Genomic DNA, 27,690 nt, shown 5'->3' with positions numbered 1-27,690 from the left:
CTGAGAATATATACATTGTGGACTGGCCATACTCACCTAATTAATATATACATCATCTCAAGAGTTAATACTTTTGTGAGAGCGCACAGCATCCACTCAGGCACTTTTCAATTGCAGTATTACAATAATCATCATGTTGTACAATAGAGCTCTTGAATTCATTGATCCTATCTAACTGTAATTTTGTAGCCACTGGTAGCCATCTATTCTTATACTCTGACATCCAAATGTCAGTCCTAGTAAATAGTACTCTGTTAATTCTTATTTTTATTTCATGTGTTATGTGCACTTGTGTGCAGGTGTCCATGGAGGACAGGAGTGTGTCAGGGCCTATGGAGCAATACTTAGTGATGGCTGAGTGCCTGACATGGACGCTGGGTACTAAACTCAGCTTATATGCAAGAGTAAGCACTCTTAACCACCGAGGCAACTCTCCAGTCCCTAATGTGGGTTGAAGACAATGAGAAAAGTTAGTAAATGTTGACTTACTCATCTTGGTAGAACGGAATCCGAGTACGTTATTTATCTGAAGAGTGCGCATGCTGGTGAGAGGTCACGGACCGCTTGTGAGACTCATTTCTCTCCTTCTATCAGGTGCTTCCTGGGGACTGAATTTAGGTCATCTGGCTTGGCAGCAAGCACCTTTACCCACTCAATCATCTTGCCAGCTCTATCTGAGTGAAATTCTACCATCTCTTTTATCTTATACATAGCAATAGCCAAACAGGAGAACATCTGGTCTGTTATATAACACAGTGGATGAAGGCATCTTAGCAAACACTATAAATATACACACTTATGAGCACACTCTTAGTATTAGATATGATTAACCTTTATTATTCATAAAAAATGAACTTTCTAAAATACTAGTAAATTTCCACTTTAGCTCTGTTTTGAAGTGCTGGTACCACTGAAGCAACATTTTTCTTCTTTGAATTTTTTCTTGTAAAGTTAAAGTCTTCTCCTTTTCTAAAATAGCAGGAAGCTCCTTCCAGTTCTTGATGAAGATGAAGGGAGCATCCATGGCTTTGAGTAACTGCAGAGGTGCCCTGTGGTGACTGGATGTGTTTCCACAGTAACCAGCAGTCATTACATCCTCGACTACAGGAACGGAGCCAAAGGAGCAGGCCTCATATATTCTATAACATTCTGTGTTCACTCCTACAGGACACAATGTGAGGTCACTCTGAAGTAAAGCATCTTGGTAATTCTTAAGACTTTCATTTGTCTCTTGAGGCTGCCACCTAGGAAATTAAACAAACAACAACAAAGAAATCCCTGTAGGGTTTTATTTTCCTATGGCATCTTTTCTGAAGGAAACCTTTTAGTGTCAATTATCAAAATTGTGAACAAATACAGAGATGATAAATATAAAAGACACTGAACACATTGGACCAAATATATTTCTTAAAACTTTTAAAGAATCTGGGGATGTGTATATAGCCCAGTTGGTAGCATTCAGACCTAGTACTGATCATCATCCATCCAAAAACTGGGTATGGTTGTACACACCAGTAATCATAGGAGTTGGTAGGTGTAGGAAGAATCACTAGTTCAAAGTCATCCTGGTCTGTACAATGAGTTTGAGACCAGCCTGTGCTACATGAGACTGCCTAAAACAATTTAAAAAAAAAAAGAATTTGAATGTTTTATTGTTATATATTTAAAATATCTAGTGGTCAATTTTTGAGTGGGTAGTATTCATTCAGCCTGTATTTCCCAAGTGCTGGGTTCTGTTCTCCTTGTCTTACTCTGTGTAGCAGTCTAGTAGTGGACATTAAGTCTTTAACTGAGTTAAAGTCGGGGCATTTTCTAGAAAGTCTGAAGATCTGTGAGGAAAATTAAAGCAGAGAAGCAGAGAGGGTCTGAAGAGACAGGGTGGCATTCTCAAGCAGATTAGAGAACGTTTCATTGCTGAGCGCTCAGAACCCAGGAGTTGGGTGTGGACAGGCAGGCTATGCAGATGTGGAGAAGGAAGGAGAAGAAACAAAGATAAAGGTCGTGAGACCGCATGGGCCCACCACTGCATCGACACAGTGCGCCAGCAAGTTTTCTCTCACGCCTGGGAAACCCTGGTGTGGCCAGCTGGGAGTCCCCAATTATGCATAATCCATAACACATGTAGAAGCTAAGAACTCTCTTAGAAGCCAAGCATTTTGTTCTGTTTGTATTTTCTTAGTGAAATAAGCAAGGGTTTTAAAGTCGGGAAGACTGAGGAGGAGGTGTTGAGAATTTAGGACAAAGAAGGTATAAAACAACCTTCAAAGAGGGAGGGAGAATACATTAGGAAGAAAGTCGGGCGAGTGTGGAGTTCTTCAGCTTTCAAACTGTGCAAATTCATGCAGGAGCGTGAGTGCAGGTATGGGGTGGGCAGGTGAGACCAGCAGGGTGGGGGTTCCTCGATGAGGGTGACCACATGAGGTTTTTTTTAAGGCTTTTATATTTCCTTATTGCCCTGTAAAACTACTTGTGATTTTACTCCTTAAAAGGGACACAGGAGACAGACTCAGGGCTCCTTTCCTTAATCTGACTTAGGAGGCAGTCTCTGGCCAGCTCTTGGGTGCACCCCATAGAAATCAAACTTGCTTCAAATCTGGCTTGAATTATGGTAGTAGTCTTATCCTTGCCATCGGGATTAACATTTTCCGAAGAGCCCCAATGACACTCAGACCAACCACCCAAATTCTAAACGCTGACCTTTGCTTCGGAACTCCAGGGGCCTGGGGGCTGCCTCAGGAGGCATGTGTCTTGGGATCTTCCAAGGCTCCGAGGCTGCCTTCAGTTCAAGGATTACTGGGGTGAATGTTCCTGCTGAGCAAAGCAGCAAGCATCCACGGAGGCCTCTTGGTGAGTCATAATCTGGTTCTGTTTTGTGGGATCCCTATCTGGGATGTGGGCGCACCCCAATATTCTCTGGTCCAGGGCAAAAAGCGAGACTCTCCCTGCCCGACTGAGGTTCTTGGTCTGGTTTCATGTCCTGTTTGTCTTGTCATGGTTTTGGCTTCATTTTGACTGTCCTCTTTCTCCCTCTTGTACTTTCTGCGGTAATCCGTTTATCTGGACTTGGGGCGACTCAACTGATGGATAGTATGGGTAAGAAGACTAGCAAGCCTAGCTAACAGCCCTCTAACCTGTGTTCTTAAGACTTGACAAACTTTACTCCACTACAGTTAAGGAGGATTATGATTATCCTATCACCAAGAGTCTCTTCTGAACGTTCTGTGAAACTGAATGGGCCACATCCGGGGTCGACTAGCTCTCCCAGGGTACTTTTGATTCTCAGATAGACTTACCCTTGGTAAGTCTGACCACCCAGATCAAGTTGGACACATCTTGTCTTGGGTTGAAGCGACTTTAAGGAATTAGGGTGGCAAGCCCAAGGCTCAGTGCTACAGAGGATGTCAGTGACAGTTACTTACGGTGGCATGAGACTGAAGAACTGGGGTTTCTGGAGGGAAGGACAGAATGGTCTAGAAGCAGCAGGAGCACAGAGGGTACTACTTGACCTCTAGCTCAACGCAATGAGAACCATTTTATTAGCATTATTCCTCTGGTAAGCCTTTCCTCTTTTATACCACCCTCATTCATCCCCTCACACCAGCCCGTTGTCTTGCCTTATGACCTTTGCTCCTCCCTCTACATGGACACTACTGTCCCACGCCAACATGAGGCTGACCCTGCACCCTCTACATGGACACTGCTGTCCCATACCAACATGAGGCTGACCCTGCACCCTCTACATGGACACTGCTGTCCCACGCCAACACAAGGCTGACCCTGCACCCTCTACATGGACACTGCTGTCCCACGCCAACACGAGGCTGACCCTGCACCCTCTTCAGGTCTGTGTTTCATGTAGCCCTCTACTGGTGCTCTCCTGCGCCATCTGAAAACCAATGCTTCCTTCTCTACACCCAGTCCTCTGCATGGCTGCCTTCTGCTGAATTCTTTGCTTACACGACACTATCATCTTCTGACACACGCTACATTTCACTTGTCTCCTCCAACAAACACTTCAGTGCTATGGGCACACGTGTTGTTTTTGTTGACATTATCATGGTACAATGGTTTCTAGCATATGACAGTTGTTTGGCAACTGCTGGGTGAATGAATTTAATATAGTTACATTAATAGTAATGACGTCCATCTAGAAGGCGATCTCTGTCACAATGAAAAATAAGTTTCGAGATCTAGAAGCATGTCTTTTAGGTGTTTGTCCCCTGGCCCGTGTGTTTATTTAAAAGCAAAAGAAATGATTGCAAAATGACTTCTGTTACTTTATCACCACCTCGTTGATTACTATGTACAAGATGAGAAAGAAGCCAGTTTCTCGGCTTTAGTTACCACTGCAGGACAGTAGACTAAGTGGAGTCACCAGTGATTCTCTGGAAACCTATTTGTACACAAAGTGACACTCAGATTGGAGAGCAACAGGGAGGAACCACACCAATATAAAACTTACTGTTCTCTTGCAGAAACCCAACAAAGTTTATCACTTCCATCTTGTTTCAAAATGTTCATGAGTGTTTGTCTTGATGAATTTACATAGACAGTTCCTAAAAAATTACATATGTAGGGCCTCTCATCATGAAGCATCGACCAGCTGGCCTCAGCCACAGGAAACTTCCTGTATCTATAAAAACAAGCAATGAATTATTGTATGGTAGGATCATCGCACAGCCTGGCTTGTTAGGTTATGTATAGTCAGGGCATTTAAAATATGATTTCTAAACACACTGTACACCACAGACGTAAAATTATTATTTATCCATTAAAAAGAAAATATACTGTTACAGTCATGAGCTCTGAAAAATTAACTCCAAGGAGTTTGCAAGTATATTAAGACAAACAACAAATAAAATCTGTATACGATACAAAGGAGGCTGACTACAAGTGATGTGACAGGTCACTGACTACAAGTGACTACGCTGTACAGGAGACCATTATGGCATTTTGGGTCACATAATTTTTTGCTTAGAAGAGTCCTGTACACTGTGCCATGTTTAACAACATCTCAAGTGTGGTGTTTGAATGTAATTGGCCCCAATAAGGAATTCATAGGGAATGGTACTATTAGGAGGTGTGGCATTGTTGGAGGAAGTGTGTCTCAGTTTACTTCCTATTGTCTGTGGATCAAGATGTGGAACTCTCAGCTACCTCTCCAGCACCACGTCTGCCTGCATGCCACCATGCTTTCCACCTTGACAATAATGAGCTAAACCTCTGAACTGTAAGCCAGCCCCAATTAAATGGTTTCCTTTATAAAGGTTGCTGTGGTCATGGTGTCTCTTCCCAGGATTGAACAATGACTAAGACACCTGGGATCTACCCATTTGATGGCAGTTGTGACAGTTTCCTCTCTTTAGTTGAGACAACCAAAAGTTTCCAGTTGGTACTGCATCTTTCCTCATTGGGAACAAGACGGATCTGGCAATACCAGAATTACTATGCTTTTATCTTCTATTATACAAATAGGTGTGGTCATACAAAGTGGAAAAAGTAGTATTTTTATAAATACAGGCTCTTCTCAAGGAATAGACTTTTCTGAAGGTCTTAAGGGTGGGTATACTTAACAAGTCTTTGAAGTTTTAAGACTGGTCTTAGCCCAAACCTATTCAGCTGAAATGTTGTGTATGTTGGGGTGGGAATGTGCCAGTGGCATTTCTCTGGTGACATCTGTGTAGCTAACTAGAGATAAGCCTGAGGGTACAAATGGTGGTAACCAGTGACATAATGAATGTCTGATTCAAGACTACCAGTGAGATGATTCATTTACTCAACAAATAATTGAGTACCTACAGTGTATAAGCACCACTTTAAAATTGATTTTTCATTTATGTGTATATGTGTATGCCTGCTTGTCTCCATGTGTAGCCATGTGACCACAGAGTTCAGAAAAGGGTATCAGATTCCTTGGAAATACAATCATACACAGTTGTAAGCTACACCATGCTAGTGCTGGGAACTGAACCTGGGTCCCCTACAAGAGCAGGAAGTGTTCTTAATGGCTGGGCTATTGCTGTAGCCCTTCACGAACACTTTTAGAGCAGGGAAGAAAATTCCTGCCCTCAGAAAGTTTATATATTAGTGGGAGCCTGGTTTAAAGTTTGCTTACTATTAAAAACCTATCCATAAAAAGCTTAAAAAATGTTTTCCAAATTTTTAACCTGGGGGATGATTACATATTGAAGATCTTAAATTACCATTGAATTAACCTTTGCTTTTATAGTTGAGATTTATATAAAGTCAGCCAATCACAACCCAAGGGTAAATGTATTCTTTATATAAAAATATTACAACAAAAGTATTTGTTTTCACTAGAAATTATGGCTCTATGTTCATTCTCTGTTAAACATCTCTTTAGGACACTAATAAGCTTAAAAATTGATCCTATATTCATTTGAAAACAAAAGAGTACTCATCAGTTCTCCTCAGCGGAGGGTAAAATACTCCCCAAACAACAACAACAAAACTTCTCACTAATGTCACTGAGGCACGAGACCACACTCGTTTGGACTGTTGGAAAGATGGCCCCTGGCCACATTCTCTGTAAGCCCAGCACCATTTAAAACACCCTGTTCCTGATTGAGAAATCAGACCTTGGGGTCTAAGGATGCACAATCTTATCTTGTACTTACGTTGCTACACCTAAAGGCCACTGGAGAACGTCCACACCGTTAATCCAGGGGCTGTCGTAGGTTATGAAAAGCAGGTCTATGAAGCCTCCATTTCTTCTGAGGAACCGCACTATCCAGTCATTGTCACAGTACTCATTTCCAAGCAAGACGACAGCCAGACGCCGCAGCTTCTGGGTTTGCATTAGATTCTGTGCGTAAAGTAACCACTGGGTGGCATGGAAGATCTTTGCCTTTTCTCTTCCATTTAAAACAAGGACCACATTGTCCACATCTATGGAGAAGTAGCCTGGAAGTACGGCTGGGCCAGTGATGAAACTGTAGAAAACAATACACCACAAAGAAGAGATAAACAAAACTGAACAAAGGAAAATTTCAATCACTTTACATAAAATCCAGAATGAGATTTAACTCATACTCTTTAGAAATGAAATTTGTATAATACAAATTCTTCTGAATAAGTCTGGGACAGGGCTACAGACTAATAGAAAGCTTTGGATGTAAAATTCAACTACTATATGAAAATGATTATGTGGGATTCTCATTTCTTCACTGAAGGCAAGGTATTAAAATATAACGTAAAGGAAAATATATCAAGTGGCTCTCTCCTTCCACCATGCAGGTCTTGAGATTGAACTCAGGTTGTCTGGCTTTGAGGCAACCATTTTTACCATCTTACCAGCCCTTAAAGTATAATTTTATGTAAATATGAAAGTACATATTGAAAAAATAATACTTATACGCTTCTATCATCAGAAATGTAAAACTCTGAGAGGGAACATACACCAAATTCTTAACAGCAATTCTCTCTGAAGAACGAAGAATAAAGGACTAGGAAACAAAGAAAGGTCTTCTTTTATTGGAAACATTTCTTTGAAAAGGAAAGTTAAATAAAAAGAATTCATGACAGCTGAAATATGTTGTGAGTGGTTAGCAAGAGGGAGTACGTTGTAGTTCTTTGTTTGAAATATAGTTTTAAAAGTTTTCATAAAAGGAATAAACATGCTCCACTGTCAAAACTCGCACTGTCGTACGTTGCCCCAATCACTGCCACCCAAGTATTTTGAACTTTAGTGGGAGTACGAAGGAATGAGCAGCTGGGAAACAGTGAGTGTCCCCAACTGTTTGGGAAGCACGGAGGAGGGGAGGGAGGAGCACAGGTGGAGAGTAAGGGAAGGAAGGCAGTCCTGGGAAGGGCAGTCCCAGGAGACAAAGATGGAGGGCACCATGTGGGACTAGGAGAGGTCAGCTCACAGCCTGCTCAGTGCGGGTAAAGGCTCTGTCCGAGAATGGGTCAAAAGCGCTGGGGCACGGAGTTAGGGGAGGTAAGTCTGGATGTCCTTGCTTTTCCTTGAGTTTCTGTTCCTCCTTCCGAGTGCTGGGAAGAAAGCGCACCACCGCTCCCTGTCTGCGTGGTGTTGGGAAGTAAGCCTGGAGCCTGTGCGCTTTAGGAAAGCCTTCAACTAATGAGCTGTATTTCTAGCTCCTTGCTACTGCATTTCCAACATGAAATTATGAAGACTGCTGAATTTTCCTACTACATATTAACATTATAAAATATAGCTTATGTATGAGTTAGTATAATATACAGGTTGAATGCTATGTTTTAGTTAACTGAGGTTATCACTATAGTGTCTATCATGAAAATCCATTAACTGAAGAATAATCGTATCTAAAGAGCTCATGTGTAGAATTCTAAAAGGTAATCTACTCTTTTAGGTAAGTTGGCATATGTGTAAACATCACAACTTACAATTTTCACTATCTTTTTTCATACTGTTTGCCTCAATGGAAAAATGCCTTCAAGCCGGGCAGCAGTGGCACACACCTTTAATCCCAGCACTCGGGAGGTAGTCAGGTGGATCTCTGTGAGTTCGAGGCCAGCCTAGTCTACAGAGAGAGATCCAGGACAGTCACCAAAACTACATGGAGAAACCCTGTCTCAAAAAAACAAAAAAAAAAAACCAAAAACAAAAACAAAAGTCTTCAGAGTAAATACTTCAATGTAGAGAGCCCAGAGAAACCATTTATATCATTAGTACCTACATAACTTGATCGAGCTTACAACTTGAAATTCCATGAGTTTGTTAATTTTGGATAAATTATATACTACTCTTCACTGTTTAATAAGATATTTTAAAATTTTGTTACAGCACTTGAACACACAGTTCTCTAAGAGGAAATAGCACTGTTTTTTGATGATAACATAAAATCTCACATAAAAATTTCAGAAGGGTAAAATGGGGCTTAGCCTTTCTTGGGAGTTAACAGTGTCTACTTTAATCCCCTTTCTATCACTATGGTAACAGCACATAACTGTAAGCTTAAGGATGCTAGTTATGCACATAATAGACACTTTTTTTTTTTTGTACTGGCAACTGAAGCACGAGAGCCTTGCACATTCTAGAACAGCCTTCCTACCACCGAGGTCCATGTCCAGCCACACATTTACTTTCAACCAGTGAAATCGAAATACTGTAATGCTTAGGAATATACATATGACCTACAAAGAGCAACAAGTATAAATATTTGTTTACTCCTTAAGTATCCCTCCTCTGAAAAGATTCGTGTAATGATGGGTTAGGAAGCTCAGTGCTCGCCTTGCGAGTCGGAGGACGGAAGTGCAATTCCTTGCACCACTGTGAAAAGCTAGATGTAGCACAGAGATAGGTGTAGCCCTGGGTCTCACTGTCCAGCCGGCCTATCCTAATAATTGAACTCCTACGAGAAACCGTTTCCCCCAAAAAATCAACTGGCAGTAGTTGCTACTGGAGGAGAGAGAGGGAGAGAGGGAGGGAGGGAGAGAGAGACTGACTGACTGAGAGAGCCATTTTTCTTCAGGGATTTGGGCCCTGAGAAGCTACCCATGCTCCAGCAGATTGTCTCACATACAGGCATCACTAAATGGACTTAGTGGGTATTGAATTAGAGAGAGTGAGAGCAAGAGAATGAGAGAGAGAGACAAAGACCGAGACAGAGAGAGTGCACATGTGCACGCATGTGCACATGAAGTCAGGAGGGAAGAGTGGTGGAGTTGTAGGGAAGGAACTGGAAGGTAGGCAGTGCAGGCTGGACTGGAGGCAGACACATTACATTCGCATACTAACATTAAATAAAACATTACTGAAAACACAGGTCCACAGCTCCTAATAAAGACTGCCCAAGGTTGGCCTGTCTTCCACTCGGAACCACCCTCCTCCTAAGGAACACGGCTAGAAAACACAGCTAAGTGCAATAAACCTGCCAAGTGTGGTAAGGTCGGCAACCACGGCAGTGGTGAAAATTCAAATGAACCTAAGTCAAGTAGAGCTTCTCCTCTCTTGTTTATGTGGAAAAAGAATGGTGTGGTGGTATTGTGTTCCCCAAAATATTGTGCACCCTAATAAACTTATCTGGGGTCAGAGACAGAACAGCCACTAGATACAAAGGCTAGAAAATGGTGGCACACACGCCTTTAATCCTAGCACTCCAGAGGTAGAAATCCCTCTGGATCTCTGTGAGTTCAAGGCCACGTTGGAAACGGCCAGGCACGGTGACACACACCTTTAATCCCAGGGAGTGAGCCTTTATGCCCAGGGAGTGGTGGTAGAAGGCAGAAAGATATATAAGGCATGAGGACCAGGAACTAGAAGCATTTGGCTGGTTAAGCTTTCAGGCTTCTAGCAGCCAGTTCAGCTGAGAGGCATCCAGTCTGAGGAAACAGGATCACCTGAGGAATTGGCCAGGTGAGGAAACTGTGGCTTGTTCTGGTTCTCTGATCTTCCAGTTCACCCCAACACCTGGCTCATGTTTGATTTTATTAATAAGAACTTTTAATATTCATGCTACAGAATGGATTTGCAATAAACCCCAGAATCTCTTGTTGACACCCACCCCTACAACAGAACTGTCACAAGAAGTAAACACGTAAAAACAACTCATGTTTATTCCAGTAAAAACCAAAATGGAAATAGCACTTTCATAACAAAATTACAATTTTTCTAATTAAAGTCATGTTAATTCTATTTAACAATTAAGAAATTATATAGTGATAGGTAAATTAAATGAAAGTAAAACCCCTAAATGTCTAGGTAATTAATTCATTTTACAGAATCTAAAAATCAGAATAGAGTTCTCAATTTTGCAAAAACTAGGAATCTAGATCATTAAACAAATCATAGTAGATATGACATAAAATATTTTAATAAGTAAAAGTTGGATTCTATCTGAATATTACAAGGCTAATATATCTACTAACGAAAAGAAAATAATGAAAGTAATACTTGTTTACATGTTAGTCCTCCCAGGCAAAGAACATTAAATATTCATTTACCAGCCAAGTGTATAAAACACAGAATATGAAGTTTTCCAAATCATCAGCTAAAAACAAAACAGAAATAAGACTCCTCCAAATTTATTTCATTTTTTTTTTTTTTTTTCAGTAGTGGGGACAGAACCCAGGGCCTTGCACATGGCAGGCAAGTAAGTACTCCACCACTGTGCCACTGAGGTACATCTCCAGTCCTCCCTCCCAAACTATTTTGTAATGCCCAACTTAGTAAGAAAATGTTTAATGAAGCTTGAACTATGAACACGTAGCCACAGATTTATTTCTGTATTTTTCCCAAGCTGAAATGGAAGCGATGTAAAAAGTCTATTTCCCTCTAGTAGTTACATCAAACATCATGTAGTAGCACAAGGTTAACGCTGTCTAACTGATACCTGTAATGTGTTCTTCCTACAATTGAATATCCTCCCCTCCACTGAGCAGTCACATCAGCGGGATCAAGAGGGCCTTCAAATATGTGTTCCCAGAGATACAAACCTGGTAACAAAAGAAGAAAACAGAAACATCTGCTGCCTTGTCCAGTTTAGTACGCCCGAGGGATGTATGTTTTGTTTCTTGCTATTTTGACTATGAGCCTAGAAGTTTCCTGCCGTGGTCTGCTGGCGGGCAGTGCTACCAAGCAAAACCTCAGTCAATATGGCAACTAACTGTACAAGGGTCAGACTTCAGTGGCTGTAGGTGTTAAAAGCGGGTTGTAGTGAAGACAACAGAATCTCTTATTTTATACTGAGGAACCCCTAATGTCACTGAACCCTTACTGACCATCATATTCTGAAAAAAAAAAAATGTATATTACAAACTAAATTACCATCCTTTTTAGAATTGATATCGTAACTGGAGGGACTAAACACTTTGTGCTGAAGCCAGAGGGGCTCATCAGTATACCACACATTCAGTATGTCAAGGGGATATTGCCTCCCATTTCATCAGACACCCCTGAATGCACGATCCCCTCACAGACACATGACAGCCATCCTTTCTCCTGAGGACAACCATGACGCTTGGTCTTGGTGTCATCTGAATGAAAGCTCTTAGAGTGGACAAGGTCAGCAGGGCACATGAGGTAACATTAGCACACAACACCTTTGAGAACATTGTGTCAGTTATACTGAAAGACGTATTCTGTTCCACTCCCATTATGCCATGTTACTAAAGTCACCCTAACCACCAGGTTTAGAATTTGGGCAATCAGATAAAGCTGCCACATGTGTCAGGCTGAATAATTCCCTCCTTCTCCATGTCCACATCTTCATCTCTAGAACCTGTGAATATTATCTTACACAGCAAAAGAGTGTCTCAGTGTGACTAAGGTGCCGGGACGGTGAGCATTCCAGAGACATGTGAACCGCTCCCCTTGAGAAAGGCAGGAAACAAAGTTGGAGTGTTTTGAATCATGAAACACAGTAGTTCACTACAGCAGCCATAGAAAACTATGTGTTAAGTGGGCAGGACATGGTATCAAGTGAGGTGCTACTGTAGCCAAAAGTTAAAAGTGTGGAAGTGGCCAGGTGGCAGTGGTGGCGCACGCCTTTAATCCCAGCACTTGGGAGGCAGAGCCAGGTGGATCTCTGTGAGTTCGAGGCCAGCCTGGGCTACAGAGCGAGATCCAGGACAGGCACCAAAACTACCCAGAGAAACCCTGTCTCGAAAAAACAAAAACAAAACAAACCAAAAAAGTGTGGAGGTGGCTTTGAAATAGGGACATGGGGGTGGCTGGAAGAATTTGGAAGAGAATGATTCTTAACCAATTCTACACTAGAACGTGCCTTAAACAGAGAGTGCAGAGAAATGCAGATGCTCAGTTCATCTCGTGAGGAAGACTCGGGTAAGAGTGAGGAACACAGGAGAGAAAACGACACTGTCTGATGAACGCGCAGACTCACACGCTGACTGCTGGTGGTACATGCTTCTCAAAGGGACACTGAGCGTGTAAGGAGACGAGGACTGTGATATTAGAAATGGGGAAAGAGGACCTGTGTGCACAAGGGTCACGGGCTTAGCTGAACTGTGTCCCACGTGTATGTGTGAAATGAAGAGATCTCTAAGCAAAGTATTGACTGCCTGGTTTTGTTCTTCTTTTGTGATTATAGTAAAATACAGGAGGAAAGAAAGAGACTGAGGGATGAACTGTCACGCAACAAGATAACAGGATTTGATAATGGGAACGTTTTGGACTATTCAGATTTTAAAAGAGATGAAAAAGCACATTTCCTGTCAGAAAACCATGCTGTGGAGAAGCCAAAGATGTGGTGGCTCTAATTAACTTTCGGTTAGTGCCGCAAACGAAATTAAAATATTCACCTTCACAAGAAAGAGGCTGTTGGAAGAGATTATGCATGTGACTTGTGGATCTCCTTAGCCACCTTAGCAGATGCCAGAAATCGAGACGAGACTATCCAGGAAAGATGGGGGGGGGGGGGAGTTTCATTCTTAATAGAGTGAACTCTTGTGACAAAGCACAAGAGACCTTCGAAGTTTTAGAGAACGCGGTGTTCTTAGGAGTCCCGGCCACCTAGATCAGCTGTGACAGAGAGGCCGAAATGAATGAACTCCATTTTGGCTCAAAAATTCCACCAGCAGGGAAGGCTGATACATCGACTGTGCTGCTAACACACGCTGTTCCTCATGCAGATGGAAGGACGGCTCCCAAGGTGGAGCTGAGGGGACAGAGGACAAAGCCGTGCGGGAGATCACTCGAGGCAGAAAAATCTCATGGGATTTCCCTCAGTTTCCACTGTGTTTGCACCAAGGACTCCTTTTGACACACATGTTCCCCTTTTGGTGGGAATTCTGTAACTGGTTTGTTACGACCACATGGGGTAGATGTTGACGATGAAAGAAGTGGGTGATAAAGGTCAAGGGTCACTATGATGCTTACTGGACCTTTAAAGTCTAAAGACATGAAACCCACTCCTATCTAAAATTTAAAGCAGAATGAGAACATGGAGACTTACAGGAAGAAATCAGTACTTAATTTAAAATTCAACAACAACAGAACAACAACAGAAAAACCACCACAACCTCCACCACTACCACCACCAGAAAAATCCTGCCAGACTATGAAGATTGAGTCATTACAAATCCAGGTCCAGCAGGAATCTTCCAGATGTCGTTTTGGTAACTCATCATAAACAAACTTACGAAATACCACAAGTTAGGTACGAGGGATTATTATTATTATTATTACTACCCTTTTGTCTTCTTGTACTTACTTCCAACTACATCTCTCACCGGACGTTCTGTCCAACTCATGTTCAAAAGAGCCTCTTCTACAGAAGTGTTTGCAGGAGTAAGAGGGACTATGTAAAATGAGGAAATGCCAATTAAAGGGCCTAAGGTCTCATTAATACAGACTGGATTAACTCTGGAGATCTAAGGTACAGTATTATGATTGTACTTATTAATGCCGTACTGTATATTTGCTGTTTCTGAGAGATTAAATTTTAAATATTCTCACCAAAAATAAATGTTATATGATGGATAGCCTGCTGACAATTTCACAATGCAAATGTTAATCACCCTATCAGTATCATACACTATAAATATATACATATATATATACACATACATACATATATATAAAATCTCAATCACGGAGGGCCTTACTCTCTTATCTGAGTGAAATGTATATCCTAGAACACTAGACTTCTGATAAAGCAGCTCTTGTGAACTAACAAGGTTTTTGTTTATTTATTTTTGGTGCTGGGATTGAGCTGAGGTCAGCATTGTACACGTTAGAGTTTAATTAACTATATACTGTATCCCCTCATTGGACACAGTGAACATATTAAAAACCAAGGAAGGCTTGCAATGAAGAAGAACCTTGTTGAACACTGCCCTGTTTAGCATTTCCTAAACTTGTCTGCTCACTAAGGAGACATATTACACATATATATCAAGTGACCATTAATTACACAGACAAATGAAAATTCAGTGAGCACATGAGTTAGAATATAATGATGCTACACAATCTACTTTGTATCTACCCACAAATGTAATTAACCAATACGGGAGCATTTGCATACTTGTTACCTAAGGGGAAAGACAAATGAAATCCTGACAAAAGGTGAGAGAATGTATTTTCATTAAACGATGAAATAAATACTCTAGTAAATTCAATACCACTACAGTGCACATTTTACATTGCCTATGTATGCTTTTTCCTCTTTGCATTAACTTACCAATGGCAGCTTTGCCCCAAATTTGGACCCTGTGCTCTATTTTTTCTTTTGTGGATTTGTTTAATATTTGCAGGCTAGTTTTAACTCTGTGTTGCTGCTCGTTTTTTTCATCTTCTTCCCAAGGATTCCATTCTTCACTCTCCAGGGCTGACCGTTCTGTTTTAAAGAGAGTGACGGCGTTTACTACTGAGTAATAATAACAGCTGATACAAAGTCAAGTCATTTGAATGAGATGCTTAGAGGGGACTAGTTTCACCTTCAAGTTTCAGAGACAAACAATCGAATTTGAGGCGTACGATTGAAGAAAAAAAAAAAAAGGAAAATAAAAGAAACCAACTTTTTTTTTTTTTTTAATGAACCATCTCTGTTAAAGATTTAAAAACTTTTAACGTGAGCTAGAACAAGTATGTCTTCCCCACAAACCTTTAGAAACACCTGCAGAACACATATCAAGCTACGCGTTTTTGTTCTGGAACTGCTCACCGGTTTTACATAAGGAAACTACTAGTAAAAACCTTAACTCTAGCACGCTGTCTCCACCAGTGTCATAACACCACTGTGCAAAAATTCTGAGCAGGAGGGTGGAAAAGGATTGCAATTCCCAAACATGTCAAAATACCCGATGGGACTCGGAGCTGGGAATAGAAGGCATGGCCTTCTGAAGCCCCATGATTAGAAAGGACCGTGCTTAACATGGGACGAGATGCCTTAAACCGGGCGGTGATCTGCGGCTCGCCCGCAGCATTCCTGCAAACCTCTGGCCTTGGAGGCATGGCAAGGGTCTACTCCAGGATTTAAAGCGTGCACGCCTCCAGCCTCCGGGGCGGCGATCGGGGCAGGGAGCTCGCCACCAGGGTGAGAAGTCTCCGATCCGAGCCCAGGGCCGGCTCCAGAGGCGGAGGGGGAAGCTCGCACAGAGGCCCGAGAGTCCCAGGGCGAGCCGGGGGCACGCGTGGCTCTCCCGCCGCCCCAGCCCCCTCTGCCCTACCTCGGCCGAGCCTCTCCTTGGCCTGCGCCGCCGCCGCCGCTTTCCTGGAGCCCCGAGAGGTCGCGGCGGGCGCACGGCGGTGGCGCCCGAAGAAGACGTGGTAGGCGGCGTAGATGGAGAAGACGCAATACAGGGCGACGAGGAGCGAGCACAGCGGCGTGCGCGTCAGCCGCATCCCACCGCCGCTCCCCGGCCCGGCGTCCTTAGGAAAAGCCCCGGCTCGGGCCGCGGCCCTCGGTGTGGGCCAGGCCCAGGCTGCACCGTTCAGGCCCCGCCCCCGGCTCCTTCGGCCCCGCCCTTCCTCAAGACGGCCCCGCCTCCTCCCGGGGCGGCCTCCTGCGGGCCCCGCCCCCTCCTGGGGCAGCCTCCTGCAGGCCCCGCCTCCTCCCGGGGCAGCCTCCTGCAGGCCCCGCCTCCTCCTGGGGCAGCCTCCTGCAGGCCCCGCCTCCTACCCACGGCCTCACTCAGGCCCCGCCCCCTGTCCCACCGCCTCCTGTCACTAAGGACAGCTGTGAAATTAGGATACATCCACGCATGCCTGTGTGTATCTTTCCAGCCCCGTTATTTCCCAGCTTACAGGGACACCACGCATCATTTTTGTTAGAATTGGCGGGGCGCTTTAGTTCTCAGAAGGTACAAGCTCTTCTCGGCCCTTCTCTCTTGAGCTGCTCTTTTTCCTCCTCAGGTACCACGGACGCAGGAGCTCTCATCTCATCCCACTTGGATGACCTGGAGCTGGTCCCTGAGAGCGCCTCTGACCCGCCTTGCTGGACAGGAGCCCTCACAACTTCCGCTTCCACGCCCAGGAAGGTGGAGTGCTGCAGGCATGCTGGAAAGAAAACTCTAGACAGGCTTCCCCACTCAGTCCATTAGCGTTAGATCAGACCGCTTTAGTCCGATCATTTCTGCGTATGATCGTCCATCCCTCAATCATACCTTATCAATGAATGGCCATTAAAAAAAAAATCTCCACAGGACAGGCTTCTGCAGCGCTTGAGGAAGATCCACAAAGTCACCTGTGTGCCTGGAGGATGGTGCACCTCTCCTGCCCAGGAATGGACGGGGAGTCTTGTTCTCAACTTTCTTCAAAGTCCGCACCCTACCTAGGTCTTCAACTGGATGCCTCTCTCGCATCCCCTTAAAAATGAAACAGTAAAGCATTAGGTTACCCCAAGTTCTGCAAGCCACTCTAGCAAACCAATTGGACTTGGGGATGGGAACATGGAAATGCCTTTGTAGCTGGGTTTGCGGCTGGGTCTGGAGTACGGGCTGCCCTGGGGATTGAACCTTCAGCCTGTGAGTTCTAGTGTGATCACCACGCAGAACGTGTCAGAACTTAGAGGACACCTAGCTTGTGTCCATAGCAAACCATCACTTGACTGATGTCGGGGACAAACCTCACACCTCCTGATAGCCCACAGCCAATGTGTGCTGGGCGTAGAGCGGGAGAGTTTGCGCTGTTTCCCTGGACACATCAATCAACGGGTGTGTAAAATGTATATGTTAAGTTCGTTATATCCAGTAAGAGGGAGTTTTCTGTGTAGAACGCTGGTAAGTATAAGCGAAGAAACTCTAGAAATGTATTGGCTTTGGAAAATAGTGAACCAAACGTAATGCTTTCCTCAACCAAACAGGACAGTAGATACTTCTGATTAATAGTGCGCATTCACGCCAGGCGGTGGTGGCGCACGCCTTTAATCCCAGCACTTGGGAGGCAGAGGCAGGCGGATCTCTGTGAGTTCGAGGCCAGCCTGGTCTACAGAGTGAGTTCCAGGAAAGATGCAAAGCTACACAGAGAAACCCTGTCTCGAAAAACCAAAAAAAAAAAAAAAAAAAAAAAAAAAAATAGTGTGCATTCACAAGCCTGTGAAATGGCTCAGCTAGTAAAAACAATCGTCCCACAAACCAGATCCCACCCTGGAAGGAGAGAAACTACTCCTGGAAAGTTGGCTTTGACCTCCGCGTGTGTGCTTGCGTGTGCGTGTGTGTGTGTGTGTGTGTGTGTGTGTGTGTGTGTGGGCGCGCGCTCCCAAATAAATCACAAATGGAGACTTATTCTTAATTATGAATGCTCGGCCTTAGCTTGGCTTCGTCTCTAGCCAGCTTTACTTAATTTTAAATTATTCCTTCTACCTTTGGCCTGTGGACTTTTCCCCTTCTCTTACTTCTGCAAGTCTTACTTCCACTCTTACTCAGTGGCTTGCTGGTTGTGTAGCTGGGTGGCTGGCCCCTGGAGTCCTCCTTCTCTGGAGGACTACTTCTTCCCTCTTTTTCCCTTTTCCAGATTTTTTCTTTTATATAGTCTCTCTGCCTGCCAGCCCTGCCTATCCTTTCTCCTGCCTCGCTATTGGCCGTTCAGCTCTTCATTAGACCATCAGGTGTTTTCCACAGGCACGGTAACACAGCTTCACAGAGTTAAACAAATGCAACATAAACAAAAGTGACACACCTTAAAATAATACCCTACTACACTGAATCAGGTTTGACAATGTGAACGATGTCTAGCTCCTTCAAAATTTGATTGTGCTTTTCAATAGTACTAGAACTACTCGTGGGGATCATTCCTTAGGAACACTGTATTTATTTATTCGTATTTATAATCTTTTTGAGTCTGGTTTTGGAAATTTCATTTTTTAAGACTACATTTTAGTCCACTAGAGTTAAAATGATCAAGGGATGTCCTCCATCTCCTCTCCTCCTCTTCCTCTTCCTTTTCCTACCTCTCCTTTCACATCGCTCAGGTTTGCCTGAAAAAAGCAAACTGGCGGAGGACGACTTCTTGCCTCCCCTTCCCAAGTTCGAGACTGCAGCTGTGTGCCACTGTACCCGGGATCCTCTGGCTTCTCAGATTAGGTTTTCAAAATTTAGATTTAATTCAGGCACTTTATTATTTGTTCTTATCTCTCCTCCCAACAATATTTGGGTTTAATTGCCATTAGGCAATTATTACGTCGTGCATTGGTTTTTATTTATTTTGCTCTTCGTTTGTCTGTTTGCTATTCTCTCCTAATTTCGACTGGACAGCTGGCTTATGTCTTTTCACTGCTCCTTCACCATAAGGAAAACCTAGAGATCCACTGTTTCCTCACTGGCAGTGGCCTATAGCGGCAATTAACGAGGCAATTCCACGTCATTTATCCGGTAACTAAAAGAGGTTTATTTCAGGGGTAACTTACAGCCAATAAGGGGTCGGTGACAGGATCTAGGAGAGATTGAGGTGCAGTCCAGCGTGGTTTCCTGGGGAGCTCTGATTTGGTCTGCGATCCAGCATCCAGGATCACGAGGAGCCAAGAGAGCAAGCACATATGCATCTCAAATTTCTGGTCTTAAGGGGTCTTGTTTAGGCCACGCCCCAGGGGCAGGTCATAGGCAGGTATAGCAATTACTGATTGCCACACTAGGGGCAGTGCTTCGAGGTCAGAGCTGGAGCAGCTACCCACTAGAGTGGCCGCATTCTGAAACTGGTGCTTTTGCTCTTATTTGTGTGTGTGTGTGTGTGTGTGTGTGTTTGTTGTTGTTTTTTTCGTAGAAGAGAAAAAAAGGAGAGATAGTATTTACTGTTTTAGTTACCACATAGTCAAAGTTTTGTGGTCAGGCTTTTTGTTAATATTGATGATTGAAATGTTTTATTTTTCATCTCCTCGGTTGATAGTGAAGATGGATAACTTTTAAACCTTGGCAATTCTCATTTCATTTAGTTTTCCATGTAAGTTTAGAATTTGTGGCATTTCTCTTATGCCATGGAAGTTTTGTTACATTTAAAGAATAATTTGGATGCTGATTGACTTGTTCATGTGTGTTTGTTTATGGAGACATGGTTTCTCTGTGTAGCCCTGGCTGTCCTGGAACTCACTCTGCATACCAGGGTGGCCTTGAATTCAGAGATCCACCTACCTCTGTCTTTTGAGCGATGGAATTAAAGGCGTGCGCCACCACACACACCCAGCTGCTGATGGACTTTTTATGAAACCTTGAATCCTTTGTTTATGGACCTTTCTTCTTAGGGTTTCTACTGCTTCAATGAAACATCATGATTAAAAGGCAAGTTGTGGAGGAAAGAGAGGGTTTATTTTTCTCACAGTTTCATATAACAGTCCATCATCAAAAGCAGTGAGGGCAGGAACTCAGGCAAGGTGGGAACCAGAGGCAGGAGCTGATGCAGAAGCCATGGAGGGTTGCTGCTTACTGGCTTGCACTTGTTGCTTGCTCAGTTTATTTTCTTATAGAACCCAGGACCACCAGCCCAGGGGTGGCCTGGCCCCACACACCATATGCTGGGCCTTCCCCATCTATCACTAATTAAGAAAATGTCTTACAGCCCAATCTTAGGGAGGCAATTTCTCAATTAGGGCTTCCCCACTTCAGATGACCCTAGCTTGTTTCAAGTTGACATAAAACTAGCCAGGATAACCGGGGAAGCTCAGGGATCCCCCTGCCTCTGCCTTTCCAGCACTGGGATTGCTGTGTCCTGGGACTAAACTTGGGATCCTTTCCTTCTCTTGGGAGTGCTTTACTGATGGAGCCATTTCTCAGGCTTGGATCTTCGGATATCTTTTGTTAAGCTGTTTATTTTCATGCATATTCGACCTTTTTGTTTCAGTTTTGATTGTTTTTTTTGTCATATGAGTTTTCTTTAGTTAATTATTTTCTGTAGTCATGTCTGAGGAACTCTGTCTGCTTCAGTAGCACAATAACCTTTGTAAATGTTGTCAATAGGAGGGAGGCTTTTTAGTCTATATCTCTCCAATGCCAAGTTCAAATTTAAATCACACATTAAATTGTTTTTACCCATCCTCTTGGTGGGTAAAATAATAACTGGCATTTTGACCCAGGAGCAACTAAATTATTGATTTGATACCATGCATTCTATTTTCCAAAACCTGTAGTGTTAGAGTATATTGGTCTTTTTAGCATTTTTCCATCATCCCAGAAGAATCATATGTACCTGTCCTCTAGGTTGATCTCATCTGTGGCCATATAAGTTGCTCTGGCTAATACTTTTAAAACAGGATCATCCTATGGCACTTTGGGGCAGAGTTTTAGGAATGCTCTGTGATTCATGATTGCTGTGCTCAGGATGGCCACAGATATGGTCCAACACAGAACTGTAAACTTACTCAAAACATTATGAGATTTTTTTTAGGGGGAGGGAGGCAACTATATTGTAGAGTGTCAACTTTGTAGATAACAGCGGTTGTGCTTTGAGGAAAGGTTATATGCGCCTGTTCCCTGCTAACTGTGTGATTGATTATCAGAAACAGGGATTCCTCTGTTGAAGAGCTAAGGCCAAATGTCATGATCAGAATAAAAAAGAAAAGAGCCTCACTTTTTGTAAGCCTCTAAAGCAGTGGTTCTCAACCTGTGGGTCACAACCTCCTACGGGTCGCAAGCTCTGGGCATCGAACAACCCTTTCACAGGGGTCACCTAAGACCATCGGAAATATCAGATATTTACGTTACGATTCGTAACAGTAACAAAATTACAGTTATGAAGTAGCAACAAAAATAATTTCATGGTTGGGAAATCACCACAACATGAGGAACTGTATTAAAGGGTTTCAGCATTAGGAAGGGTGAGGACCACTGTTCTAAAGGTTTTACATTGTTTGTGACCCAGCATTGCTTAGCTGCCTCTGACTGATACAGTTATATCTGGAGAACCGACTGGCAAGGGATTGTGAGTCATTTTGCATCTAGAATATTAGTATAGCAAAATATACACACAATTTAGTGACACATGGGGTTTAGGAGTCAAATAAGAGTTTATCTGTAAATGTGTTTTGTGTAGATGAATTTCTAAACAGTCTTAGTAAATAAGAAACACAGAGCCAAATACAGGTGTAGTAAATAAGAAACACAGAGCCAAATACAGGGGTAATAGCCGAAGAGATCAGAGAAATAGCGAAGAGCCACTGACTAACCTTACCTTACCACCACGCTGTAGCTTCTCAAGAGAGAGCTTCTTCCTGTCTAACCTGTGCCTTTATTGCCTTCCTGTTCCACCTTCTCATTGGCTCTAAGCCCAGCCACATCACTTCCTCATCACTGCCTATCTACACAGACCTCCAGGTCTCTATGGTTGGTACTAGGATTAAAGGCATGTGTCACCACGCTTGGCTGTGTCCTTAATCACACAGAGACTCTGCTTGCCATGTGATCGGATTAAGGGCGTGTGCCACCACCGCCTGACTTCTGTTTATGGCTCACTATGACCTCTGATCTCCAGGCAAACTTTATTTATTGACATACAAATAAAAAATCACATTTCAGCACACATAAAATATAACCACAGCTTCTTAACATAGCAAAAAAAAATTACTAGAAGTAAACTGTCCAAAAATTCTTTATAAAGTTCACAATCAAACAACACTGCCAAGATAGGTTATTCTGAAGGGCAGATGGGAAACAGCACTTACCTATAGTGAACAGAAGAGGGCACTGCAGGAAGACTTTTAAATATATGTAGTAGAGATTTCTGATATGTCCTAACATAAACGCTAACATTCTTTTAAAAATATATTACAAAAGTTGGGTGTTTTATGTATCTGTGAATTGATGGTGTTCGTTTTGAGTTCAAAAAAAGAAGTTTTACAAATAGAATTCTGGGTTTTTTTTATTAAAGATACCTGTTCATAAATGTGGCCCATCTTTTATGAGCAAGCTGTGTTTCCAGGTCACTTCAATTGAGGGTCAAAATGGAATCAAAGTGACAAGAAAAAAGAAAGATGTATCTGGGTTGGGGCATCAGCTATGCGCTGGGGTGTGTCCCCTCCTTGCTATTTCTGCTAAATGTCTCCTGTCCTATGAGGCTTACAATTTACCTCCTCCTTCACCCTGTTTGGCTGTGGTAATAAACCCAGGAAAAGTACCGTTGCTCCTGGTTCTCTGAGATGTCTACACTGACGCTGCCCTGTCACAGTGATATAGATGCTACTAACTGACATGCCCAAGGTCACTTGTCAGCTCCAGTTCTGCTGGTGTGACATGCACTGACTGTCCAACATGTTGTCACCACAGCTCTTCCGATGCTGATTCACTTTTCAACACAAACAAAGCTCTTCTATCTTATTTTTGAACAAGCCTCAAAATATGCCTGGTCTTGCCTGTCATCTAGAAGAAAGACGTTTGACAATCAAGTTTGGATCTGAAAAAAAGTTAGGGCAGTTTGTCTTGCTTTGTCTTGCTAGAGATGGAGGGGACCTGTGTTGGTCTGAGATAATCTGTAGTTTGAGCTTGCTCATGCAGGTCAAGATGAGGATTATTGCCAGCGGTCTATTTCCATAAAAATGTCTGTTCCTTTAATATACAGACAAGGCTGTGTGTAATACTGTTGTGGGAACTATACTGCATTCAGTTATTACAGACTCTGCTCTGTGTATCTGCAGAAGTTCAACCTTGAATTCTAGAAGCAATATTTATCTTTGTGATGTGTGTAGGAAGCTCTTACACAAAGGGATAGGACACTTGGGACCTCTGGGCACTAACTTCCTGTCACACCATGCTGCACCAAGATTCACCTCCCTCTGTCAGTTATTCCTGCCACGTTGGAAGACAGACAGACAAACAAACAAACAAACAAACAAAAAACTGGTGGTTGAATGAAAAGTTCCAGAAATGGCCCCAGGTTTGATGATGACAGCTTGATTTTTCCAAGTGAGTATTCTGGGGCTTCTGACTAAATTCCCGTGTTATTAATCAACTCCCAGACTTCTGGATTATTTCTATAATTTTGTAGTGGACAGGATGGGTTTCATTGGCAATCCCTACCAAAATGTTGCAGATGTTGGAAACTAACTCATATAGTTTATCTTGGTTACCCAAGTCTTCTACTAGTGTGAAAACATTTCCAGTTCTTTGGATTATTCCTCACGTGACATGATGTCAAATCATTCCCCTATACTTTGAGAAAGAGCCACTGAGAAATGCAGCATGTCTTATTTCTATAGCTAGCAACGGATGGTTGCTGAAGATAATAAAGTTTTCATCTTATGATAGTTCCAAAATGGGAAATAACTTAAGTCCAACACAAAGCATGCGTAGGATCTGATTGCTAAAATATGAGAACAAAATGAGAAAGAAAGGCCTAAATTGCTGAAGACAGATACCATAATATGTATGCATATGAAGACTGGTACCTGAGATATCAGTTATCTCGATTCCAATTGTGGAGATGATTATGTGAGTCTATACTGATCTTAAAAAGAGCTTTATTTTTAAATTGTGTGTGTGTGTGTGTGTGTGTGTGTGTGTGTGTGTGTGTGTGTGTGAGAGAGAGAGAGAGATAGATAGATAGAGAGAGAGAGAGAGAGAGAGAGAGAGAGGTCAGAAGAAAGCATAGGATTCTCTGGAGTTGCTGGTGGTTGTATGCTGCCAGATGTAGGTTTTAAATTTGGGATTTGAATTCAGGTCCTTTGCATTCTTTGAGTTGGACTCTTAACCACTGGACCACCTGCTCAGTCTCCATACTGGTCCTCCAGCTGATAGGATTGCATGCCAAAAAGAGTATCTCAAGTTTGCAGTCACATTCATAGCCCATGTTCAGCTCCCACCTCCACAGATACAACACACTAACACACACACACATACACACACACACACACAAACACACACACTCACATCATCTAATCTTAATACACATACACATATATGTTGCTAAGGCTGGTGAGTTGTGCCTGGCTGTGTGTATTTGTCAAAACCTGTCAATGCTCATGGATAAACTTTTGGTATATAAACTCTATCTGAATAAAGATTGTTTAAAATAAAAAAAATTAATTAAAGATGTGGTACTGGGACCAGAACAGAATGTAATGCTTCAGGCATGGACTAGTGAGTATGAAGCAGAACTGAACTCTTTCTGTTTTATTGTAGGCTATAGAGAGTTCATCTATTTAATCAATGAATTGTTTGAAAAGATTTAGTATGTAACCATGACGCACAGAGCACTGTGTTCCGAGTGCTTTTGGGATGGAATGTTTTCTGTATTTTAAATATCCTCTCAGAACCATGTCAGGAATAGTATGACTATGTCTTATGGCATGGCAGAGAACGGAAGCTAGACATAGTCTACTTCTCTGCCTTCCTTATGAAGTTATAAACTTGGAATACCCGTGGAAATCATTGAGAAATGCAGACAAGAAGCTGGTTATAGTAGTTAGGCTCCATACAATGACTGCACTCAGGTAGCTTGTAATTAAAGTGACAGGAAATGTCAGCCTATTATGTGATTCGATTTATAAATGCTTTCAAATCACAAATCCAATCCAGAGGGAAAATTGAGATTCTGTTAACATAGATACTTTTAACTGCTTTCCACAAACTATTTTGCTCATTATCTGTAGACAGTTTTGTCGGGTGAGGTCAATGTTGCTGAAACTGTCAGGATTTCAGCTGCACAAGAAATAACTGGCTTTGCCTCTTGAACCCAAAGCACACGTTATGTTTCACTGAAGAGCAGTTGATGTCTTGTGACCCTGGGAAATGGTGCTCTGAACTGGAGCAGAGGGAAGTTGCTGCCAAGATGTGAGGAAGACCATTATGCCTCAGGGTTCGTCACAGGCAGGAGAAAGTGATGAGGGAAAACATGACGCGGCATCCTTGTGGGGTTGGTGAGTTTGCGCTGCTGGCTTAGCAGGACATTTTGATAGCCCTCTGTTTTGTGTTAGGAGTGTGGGGTCTCCAGGATTTCGTTTGGGCTTGTGTATCGGTATCAAAGATAGAGACATTTTTTTTTTTTCAGCAGCAGCTTTGTGCATCTATTTCTAATTCTTGCCAGGCCACCATCCCCCTGCATTTATGCTTCAACCTTAGTCTTCAAAAGAAAAGAAGTTACAAAAACTTGAGCTATTTTACCAAAAAAAATTACAAAAGACTTTGAAACTTTAGGTGACACTTAAAAAAATAAAAAGTGGCACAAGTGACTGACTTTAGGAAACACTGAGTTAGGATTCCTTTTCTACAGGAATGCCTCTATGGATGTCTGTCAGTGCTCCCACGTCCAGAGTGAAGTCAATGCTGGGAGGGAACTGTGGGGAATATGGTTCTAGAATTACTGTTGAATCCTTGGCAACCCAGGGAGTTTGAGAATTACAGTATTTTATATTGTTCACTACTTTTCTTCTTCTTCTTCTTCTTCTTCTTCTTCTTCTTCTTCTTCTTCTTCTTCTTCTTCTTCTTCTCCTCCTCCTTCTCCTCCTCCTCCTCCTCCTCCTCCTCCTCCTCCTCCTCCTCCTCCTTCTTCTCTTCCTCCTTCTTTTGCTTTTTCGAGACAGGGCTTCTCTGTATTGTTTTGGTGCCTGTCCTGGATCTCTCTCTGTAGACCAGGCTGGCCTCGAACTCAGAGATCCGCCCGGCTCTGCCTCCTGAGTGCTGGGATAAAAGGCGTGTGCCACCACTACCCGGCTGTTTACAATTTCTTAAGTAGTATAATTTGCTCAAAAAGCTCAGGCCACTTGACTCTGCTCGCTGAACAGGGCAATGGCAAAATCAGTCCCTCTATGCCTTCAAATGTAAATTCTGAACATAGATTGTGGTCTGTGCTCCAATTCAAATCAATAGGCATTAAAGCATTCCTTAAAGCCTTGAAATCTGGTAACATGTTTCTATTTGGTCTAAACTGGCCTTTTTTTTTTTTTAATTCAAAATGTTTGTGTCCCAAGGGTAATATAATTTTCCTTAAGGCTATTTATATGCTTGAACTTGAGGTTGTAGAAATTTATTTTAACAGAAATAAGAGGCATTAAATAGACACCGAAAACCTTATAAAGCCTTGAGAAAAAGACCTTCAGCTACGTCTTGACTTTATAGAAATCAGGGAATGGGGGCTGGAGATGGAGCTCAATGCCTAAGAACACATACTACCTCTGCAGAGGAGTTGGATTTCTAGCACCCACTTTGGGCAGCTCACAACGGTCTGTAACTATAGCGACAGCCTACCTCTGGCCTCTGCATTCACATGCACACCCCCTATATACACAATCAAAAGTGAAATAAATATTTAAGAAAGAAATCTGGGAAAGGAGAAATCTGGAAACAATTTGTGAAGTCTTGGCGGGATTGTGGGTTTGTGAAAGTAAACTCTCTGAATTCTTATTTTATCATTGCATGTTGCTCTTGCCAAAAATTGAAAACTCCAACATGTTGAACGTTGGATCTATAGCAAGGGCAATTTTTTTTTTTTTGGTTTTTGAGACAGGGTTCCTCTGTGTAGTTTTGGTGCCTGTCCTGGATCTCACTCTGTAGACCAGGATGGCCTTGAACTCACAGAGATCCGTCTGGCTCTTCTTTCCTGAGGCTGCAATTTCAGGCTTTTGTAACCACACTTGGCTTTTATATAGGTTGCAAAGATTGAACTCAAGTCTTTACACTTGCCCTTTCCCCACTGAGCAATTTCCCCAGCCCAACGTAAGGTGTTCCTAAGATGCTTAGGGATAGGGGCGTGCAGCTGTAATCCTAGTGCTGAGGTGACAGAGATACGAGGGTCTCTGGCTAGTCAGTTTGCTGAACTAGTGCTCACAAGCTCAGTGGCAGAGGCTGTCCCCAAAATTAAGGTGGAGATCAGTG

At 42.7% G+C, this 27,690-nt stretch overlaps 1 protein-coding gene across 2 annotated transcripts; it reads right to left on the bottom strand.

Moving 5' to 3' along the window:
• Positions 1 to 810: 810 nt before the first annotated feature.
• On the bottom strand, positions 811 to 16,395 carry Rxylt1 (ribitol xylosyltransferase 1). Of its 2 annotated transcripts, XM_059245641.1 has the most exons (6): positions 16,132 to 16,395; positions 15,144 to 15,299; positions 11,337 to 11,439; positions 6,639 to 6,953; positions 4,463 to 4,633; positions 811 to 1,244 (listed from the first exon to the last, which is right to left on the bottom strand). In XM_059245641.1, the coding sequence occupies exons 1-6, from the start codon at positions 16,304 to 16,306 to the stop codon at positions 827 to 829; spliced, it is 1,338 nt and encodes a 445-aa protein (XP_059101624.1). In that variant the 5' UTR covers positions 16,307 to 16,395; the 3' UTR covers positions 811 to 826. The 2 variants fall into 2 exon arrangements, with proteins under 2 accessions (XP_059101624.1, XP_059101625.1); XM_059245642.1 differs by lacking the exons at positions 11,337 to 11,439; positions 16,132 to 16,395 and having other exon boundaries at positions 15,144 to 15,257.
• Between the last annotated feature and the right edge of the window lie 11,295 nt (positions 16,396 to 27,690).

The sequence above is a fragment of the Peromyscus eremicus genome, chromosome 18, assembly GCF_949786415.1.
Source record: "Peromyscus eremicus chromosome 18, PerEre_H2_v1, whole genome shotgun sequence".
In the NCBI taxonomy this organism is placed as follows: Eukaryota; Metazoa; Chordata; class Mammalia; order Rodentia; family Cricetidae; genus Peromyscus; species Peromyscus eremicus.
This window is presented reverse-complemented; position numbering and strand designations above follow the sequence as displayed.

What these genes read in the sequence shown, in the direction of transcription:
- Rxylt1 (XM_059245641.1), bottom strand. Translation starts at nt 16,306, where the DNA reads ATGCGGCTGACGCGCACGCCGCTGTGCTCGCTCCTCGTCGCCCTGTAT. An exon ending in GTAGGAAGAACACATTACAG is followed by an intron (nt 6,954 to 11,336) that starts GTATCAGTTAGA and finishes TGTTTTCTACAG; the next exon opens with TTTCATCACTGGCCCAGCCG. An exon ending in TGGGTTTCTGCAAGAGAACA is followed by an intron (nt 1,245 to 4,462) that starts GTAAGTTTTATA and finishes TTAATTTCCTAG; the next exon opens with GTGGCAGCCTCAAGAGACAA.